The 7,794-nt window shown below is 50.4% G+C and overlaps 1 protein-coding gene across 1 annotated transcript in view; it reads left to right on the top strand.

Moving 5' to 3' along the window:
• The window catches only part of ACACB (acetyl-CoA carboxylase beta), a 118,191-nt gene that overhangs the window by 86,414 nt on the left and 23,983 nt on the right, over positions 1-7,794 (top strand). The window contains 7 exon segments of the mRNA XM_006762111.2: positions 553-655; positions 1,578-2,004; positions 2,793-2,892; positions 2,973-3,080; positions 5,551-5,607; positions 5,841-5,882; positions 6,784-6,999. Of these exon segments, the coding sequence (XP_006762174.1) occupies positions 553-655; positions 1,578-2,004; positions 2,793-2,892; positions 2,973-3,080; positions 5,551-5,607; positions 5,841-5,882; positions 6,784-6,999 (1,053 nt within the window).

The raw sequence follows: 7,794 nt of genomic DNA, 5'->3' as shown, positions 1-7,794 counted from the left end.
AGGGAGGCGATGGAGCTTGCGAAGCTGCTAGCCTCCCATGGCTGAGTCTCGGCTTCGTCTTCCCGGGGCTCCCCTGCCCCCTACTCTGCTCATCTACAAGCTTCCAGGTGGGGCCTCTGCATCGAGCCCCGTGCAGTCAGCTCAGAGCTGCCCCACATTCAGATCTTATGGGCCTTGGGCACTGGCTGCACTTGGCGATAACAACACCGGCTTCTCCCCCTTGCTCCCACCCTTCCCACTCATCCGGGTGTTGGTTAAAATTTATTGCCCTGGCTGGTTTGGCTCAGTGGATAGAGCGTTGGTCTGCAGACTGAAGGGTCCTGGGTTCAATTCTGGTCAAGGGCACATACCTGGGTTGTGAGCTCAATCCCTGGTTGGAGGTGTGCAGGAGGCAGCCGATCTGATTCTTTCTTTTTTTTATTCTATTCTTTCATCATTGATGTTTCTATCTCTCTCTTCTCTCCCTTTTTCTCTGAAATCAATAAAAAAACATATATTAAAAAAAATTATTCAGGTTTACTTTTTTCTCTTTTCCCTTCTCATTTCCTGTAGAAATTAATACTCTCGGAGACGACCATATTTGACGTCCTGCCCACTTTCTTCTATCACGTCAACAAGGTGGTTTGCATGGCGTCCTTGGAGGTAAGTGGGAGAGGCCCCTAGGACCGCACAGTACCGCACGGGCCACTTCTAGCATCCACACACCTGACTCCGGCCCACACACCTTGCAGGCATGATCTTATTCTACTGATGAGGTAGTACCGTTACTATTCCCATTTTACAGAGGAGAAAACTGAGGCTCAGAGAGGTGAAGCAACTTGCTTGAAGTCACACAGCAAGGAAGTGGCAGAACGAGGGTTCACACTAGATCTGCCCTTGTCCAGAGTCCTTGCTGGCAACCCCTGCTATCTCGTGTGCCATTCCTGCCGCCTCCTCGCAGGGCACAGTTAAACTCGGCATCCAGGCTTTTACTGGGGGCACCGTCTGGCTAGCACACGCCAGCATTCTAAACTCCCAGAATGAAAGCACATGTTGAACATAAATCATAGAGTTTGCACACTTTAGGCTACATAAACCATTTGTATCAGTCATAGTGGGAAATTTCCCCAAATCCAAACTCCAGATGCAACCAATAATTTTTCATATTGATTACCTGTTGAAATAATGATATTTTAGGTGTTAGGGATGAAATAAAGTTATTAAAATTCTATTTACCTGATACCTTTTTTTTAAGTGGTTTAAAATTGCATATGTGGCTTGTGTTCCATTTCTATTGGACAGGACTAACCTAGAGCAGGAGTTGGTCAGCTGTAGCCTGTGGGCCACATTCGGCCCCCTGCTTGTTTTTATAAATAAAATTTTATTGGAACTTACATATTGTCTGTGACAGCATGGAATTAAGTAGTTGTGATACAGATGATATATCCCCTACAGCCTAAAATATATACTGTCCAGCCCTTTGCAGAGAAAGTAACGGTACGCAGTGTTCGGGGAGCAGAGGCCTGGGGTGTCTCTACAACTGAGCCTGCCCCTCCCCAGGCATCCAGGCCTGGGACCCTCCCTTAGAAACTGGCGCTGAGAGTGTTCATTCCGTTTGGCTGAGTTCACTACTTTGGATTTCCCTGGGGACCCTATTGGGACTACACTCCTGTGCGTGCTTCATTCATTCATTCATTCATTCATTCATTCACTTGTTGAGCTCTTAGTCCTCAGCCCTGGCGCTGACCTCAGTCCCCTCCCCCTCCGATTGGATGCCCCCTTTGGGGAGAGCTCCGATGCTGGCTCACCGAAGTTTCCAGGGCAGGAGCAGCTCGTGGGGCCAGATCCGCAGCAGTGGCCTCACCCCCACCGGCCGTCCCCCTGCAGGATAGCCGTGCCCGTGAGCATCACTAATCCCGACCTGCTGAGACACAGCACCGAGCTCTACATGGACAGTGGCTTCTCCCCCCTGTGCCAGCGGATGGGCGCCATGGTCGCCTTCAGGAGATTCGAGGAGTTCACCAGGTACCCAGAGTGCCTTCCCAGCACCCCGCGGAGAGTCATCGAGTGAGCTGCCTCTGACTCCCCTCTGTTCATGTGACACATGGGGTGGGGGCGGCCCAGACATATCGCACAACAAATGAATAATCTCAGCTTAATAATATTGTAGCCAAGAGTGTGGGCTTTCGTGTCAGCCCGCCTGCGTGCGAGTTCTGGCTCTGTGCTTCCTAACTGTGAGACTCGAAGCTAACTACTTGACCTTTTTTGTGCCTCAGTTTTCTCATCTGTATAATGGGAATAAGCAAAGGAACTACTTCATAGGGTCACCAGAAAAATTAAGTGAAATAGTTCATTTTAATATTGTATTTAAAGTATCATTGATATGTAAATAACAGTGAATGTCAGTGATCAGTCCTACTAAAATTAGTGCCCCCTTTTTAACCCTTTCCTGCGTGTTACGCATTGTGCTTGGGTCATGTTGTGTCTTCACTACAGTGCTAGGAGCGGTAGTGATTACTCCTGTTGTCCTCAGTTGACTCAGAGATGTGGGTGAATCATGAGGGCCTCCTAGCTGGTAAAAGGAGGGCCCAGCTGACGCCCCAGAGTTCAGACAGCCTTTCTTTTATTCGTGATCTCAGATCACATGGGCTCATTCTTTCCTCTTGGGAAAGACCCGGTCCCTGATGCCTTGGTCCTGGTCAGGAACAGAATGAGCTCGCAGAGTGGTGGCTGGGAGAAGGGAGGACTCGGGCCTGACCCACGGCCGAGGCGGAGCGAGCCCTCAGCCCTCCCTCTCTGTCCCGCGTCCCCAGGAACTTCGATGATGTCATCTCCTGCTTCGCCAACGTGCCCCGGGACACCCCCCTCTTCAGCAAGGCCCAAACCTCCGTGTACTGTGAGGAGGACTGCAAGGTACGTGCCTGAGCAGGAGCAGGTGGGGGAGGGGCGGGCAGGGCCCGGGTCCTTTACACCGTTGCCTTGTTCCCGCCTAGAACTTACGCGAAGAGCCCATCCACATCCTGAACGTGGCCATCCAGTGCGCCGAGCACCTGGAGGATGAGGAGCTGGTGCCGATCTTGCGGACCTTCGTGCAGTCCAAGGTGCCCGCGTGTGCCTCTGGTTCTGGGTCCCGGGGGAGGAGGACGGCTGTCTTCAGGAGGTGTCCCGTGCGCCCGGGACCTGCTGAGTGTTTCAGAGCCACAGAGCTGGCTTCTCACCCGAGCACTGCCACTCCCCATGGCCATGACCGTGGGCAGCGGTGGCCCAACGAGGCAGAGTCTTGGCTTCTTCCCCATAACACGGGGGTGGCGTTTCTCTCTCCCAGGGTTGTAATGATGAAATGACAGAGTCTGGACACTTAGGCTGTGCAGTGATGAAATGGCAGGGTTTATACACCACTCAGCACAGAAACACATTCAGTATATAGTTCTGGGTTTGGTGGAATGTGTGTTGGGAGAGCCCAGAAAAGTCACCGTCTTGAAATGGTCACTGGCATTGACATCCGTGTACGCAGGTAACCGCAGGCTGCTTTTATAAACGCGGTGGCCATTGCCAGTCTCACCCTGGCAAGAGGGCCACCTGTTTAGTATGCTCAAGGGCCTCAGCTGCAAACACATGTGGAGCAGCTTGGCAGGTGTAGGTCGAAGAAACAGCAGGAAGGTGCTGGGTGACCTCAGGCAGGTTACTCTACCTCTCTGATCCGTAGTTTCCCCATCTGGGACGCTAAGATTCTTAGCTCATATATAATCACATCTGCCAGCCACGCTGTCTGGCTGTTAGTTCTTGACCCTCCTGGCTCAGTGGTAACTGTGTGTGTTGTGTTCCCCATATTATCCTGATGGCCTGGACTTGAGGTCCCCCAGAGGACCTGGCGTGGTGCTGAGTCATGGATCGTGCCGTGAATGTCAGTGATGTACTTAGTCTTTGCTTGGTCAGTCAATAGCTGGTGGTGTTCATTATACAACATGTTTAAGGTGCAGACAAATCAGAAAAGTAGGTTTTAAAACAAAGCCCACGGCCTCACCGTCCAGAGGCAGCCACTGTAAAGTATTGGCATATTTCCCCCGGCCTGTTTCTTCTTCTTTTTGACAGAACATTATCAGTAGGTTTTCTTTAAAATATGTTTTTATTGATTTTTGAGAGAGGGGAAGAGAGAGAGAAACATCGATTGGTTGTTTCCTGCATGCACCCCAACCAGGGAAGGAACCCACTACCTGGGCATGTGGACCAGGAATCAAACTGGCGACCTGCCAACGTCATGAAAGATTTCATGACATGTTAAAAAGTCTGTATGTTTTAATATGACATTGAATAAAATTCACAGAGCACACTATTCTCCCATTTAAAGTGTACCAGTGCTTCCTGGTATATTCATAGAGTTGTGTAAACATTATTATAATATATTTTCACCCCCTCGCCCCCCCAAAAAACCCTCTACCCTTTCGCAGTCACTCCCCATTTTTCTCCAACCCGGTGCCCTCCTCCTCTGTCCCAGGCAACCGCTCATCTACTGTCCGACTACGGGTTTGCCTGTTCTGGACATTTCATATAAACGGCATCAGATAGTCTGAGGTCTTTTGTGACTGGCACCTTCCTCAGCATAATGCTTTCAAGGCCAGTCCACGTGGTAACACGTATCAGGACTTCATCCCATGTTGTGGCTGATACCATTCCATTGTGTGTTTGGTTTTCAACGCAGAAAAACATCCTTGTGGATTACGGGCTCCGTCTGCGTGTCCTTTCTTCACTGAGTTAAGGAATTTTTCTGTCATTTTTTCCAAATACATTTTCAATCTCTTGCTTTCTCTTCTTCTTCTAGTACCTCTGTGATGCCAATGTTGGTACACTTAATGTTGACCCAGAGGTCCCTTAAACTATGCTCATTTTAAAAAAATTGATTTTAGAGAGATATAGGTAGAGAGGGGGAGAGGGAAACATTGATTTTGTTATTCCACTTATTTTTTTAATATATATTTTTATTGATTTGATTTTTGAGAGAGGGGAAGAGAGAGAGAAACATCGATTGGTTGTTTCCTGCATGCACCCCAACCAGGGAAGGAACCCACTACCTGGGCATGTGGACCAGGAATCAAACTGGCGACCTGCCAACGTCATGAAAGATTTCATGACATGTTAAAAAGTTTGTATGTTTTAATATAACATTGAATATAATTCACATAGCACACTATTCTCCCATTTAAAGTGTACCAATGCTTCCTGGTATAATAATACATTATTATAATATATTTTCACCCCCTCACCCCCCCCCCCCAAAACCCCTCTCCTCTTCCCCGTCACTCTTTTTTTCTACTCTTCGCAGTCACTCCCCATTTTTCTCCAACCCGGTGCCCTCCTCCTCTGTCCCAGGCAACCACTCATCTACTGTCCGACTACGGGTTTGCCTGTTCTGGACATTTCATATAAATGGCATCAGACAGTCTGAGGTCTTTTGTGACTGGCACCTTCCTCAGCATAATGCTTTCAAGGCCAGTCCACGTGGTAACACGTATCAGGACTTCATCCCATGTTGTGGCTGATACCATTCCATTGTGTGTTTGGTTTTCAACGCAGAAAAACATCCTTGTGGATTACGGGCTCCGAAGAATCACGTTCCTGATCGCCCAGGAGGTCAGTCGACACTCGGTGCTCCGTTTGCGTCTCCTCCCTTCTCCAAGACCCAGAGCCGTTCACTTGACGTTTACACTGCAGATTAGGGTGGAAGAGGTGGAGGGCTAGGGAGGACGGCTTTCCAAACGATTTATCCTAGAAGCAGATGGGGTCATCGTTAAGAACAGGCACACGCGTGTTGACACGCATCCTGCTGGATTTAATGGTCTTCTGTGTGGATTTCTCTTTTGCAGAAAGAATTTCCCAAGTTTTTCACCTTCAGAGCAAGAGATGAGGTATGACCAAAAGCAATGATACTGTTCTCTCCTCCCCGGCATCTTTGATTTTTCAGGAAGACCATCCCAGTCCTTAAGATATCCCCGTGCTCTAGAACATGGCAACTTCCATGCAGACTCCCCACTTCCTCTGGGGTATTTCCCAGGAGAGCCCCGAATTTCCATGTGGAGCTCAGACCTTGCGCCTCCCACCCTTCAGCCTTCATTGCAGCTGTCCCTCTGTCATGGGGACAATTTTTGGACTTGCTGGTGGACTCAGAAAGATGGTCCTCCCAACCTATTTTTTTTCTCTTTTTTTTTTTTATCCTTGATTTTTAGAGAGAGTGAAAGAGAGCGGGAAAGACAGAGAGAAACATCGATGTGAGAGAGAAACATCAATTGGTTGCCTCCCGTACCAGCCCCAACCAAGGCCCAGGCCGGGGAGGAGCCTGCCCCCGAGGCATATGCCTTTGACCGGAATCGAACCCGAGACCCCTCGGTCCACAGGCCAACACTCAACCACTGAGTCACGCCGTCCAGGCTCTAGTTTCAAGCACTATCCGTTGCTTTCTTTTGACGACGAATTTCCATAAGGAAACCAAGGGCCAGTGACTTTTTGAGAAATACCCTGTCCTATGCCAGAGAGGGATCTGCCTGGCTGTGTGGGCAGGTGCTGGGAACCAGCTGGGCTCACCCGAGAGCCTCCTGCCCGCACGCCAGCCTGGCATGTCGTCTGGATCTCTGCAAAGTCCCAGCCCTCTTGAGCCCAGGGGTTGCTCACAATTATGACATAATGACCATACATTTCGAGGGCTAAACCCGCAGACACCGGGGGTCTGCAGGACGGTGTGGACCAAGCAGGGTCACGGTCCAGCATCCAACTGGGTGTCTGTCTGTCCGTCCTCTCTCCGTCGGCCTGCAGTTTGCAGAAGATCGCATTTACCGTCACCTGGAGCCCGCCCTGGCCTTCCAGCTGGAGCTCAGCCGGATGCGCAATTTCGACGTGACGGCCGTGCCCTGCGCCAACCACAAGATGCACCTATACCTGGGCGCTGCCAAGGTCAAGGAGGGCGGGGAGGTGACCGACTACAGGTTCTTCATCCGCGCCATCATCAGGCACTCGGACCTGATTACCAAGGTAACGTGTCTCGGGGTGTTTCTTTCTTCCCCTGAGCTTGTCACGCAGGCGCTGGCCCTCCCTCTGCTGTCCTGCTCTGTGCCGGGCCCTGGGCCGCATGGGGGATCGCAGGGTGCCCTGGGCACACACAGCCCGGCCCCTGGGACACCCCAGCCGGGCGGCGGCAGGTGGACACTGGTGGCCTATGGATTTATTTCTTCGGTAACGTGGTCTCTGCACGAGAAGAGAATTGTGGGCATAGAAAGAAGACAGGGCTTTGTTAAGTGATGCTTGCTGGCTGAGTATGTGGTCTTTTTTTTTTTCCATTTAGAAAAGTTACCCATGATTATGTTGTGAAAATTTCAAACAATTTTCAAAACTGCTTTTAAAAATAAAAAAAAAGGGCCCAGAATCCTGGCACTCGGGCCGGCCTTGTAGGTGACCCTCTCTAGACGTATACGTCCATACCTAGCGCCATGCGTAACCTTTCCAGGCAGCTCAGGCGGACAGGTCGTTAGAAGAGTGTTGCTTTTTTACTGGTCAGGGACTTACAGACCTCCTTCCATGTTAATGAGGATGACCCACTCCATGCGGGTGCCTTGCGTGGATGTACCCGTGTGTGTAACTTTTTTTACTGATCCCCCGTTGATGGATGTTGAGCTAATCTCTGATTTGCTGCCTCGGTCAAGTAGATGTTTGCATCGGTTTTATTATTGCTGAGGTGCAGTGAGGCCAGCAGATCAGGGGACAGTTGCCATTGGGAAGAGTGTTACTCACAGTGCCTAGGAGGGGGGCTCGCCAGGCCGTGGAGGGCCA

This window comes from Myotis davidii, unplaced genomic scaffold (genome assembly GCF_000327345.1).
Source record: "Myotis davidii unplaced genomic scaffold, ASM32734v1 scaffold478, whole genome shotgun sequence".
In the NCBI taxonomy this organism is placed as follows: domain Eukaryota; kingdom Metazoa; phylum Chordata; class Mammalia; order Chiroptera; family Vespertilionidae; genus Myotis; species Myotis davidii.
This window is presented reverse-complemented; position numbering and strand designations above follow the sequence as displayed.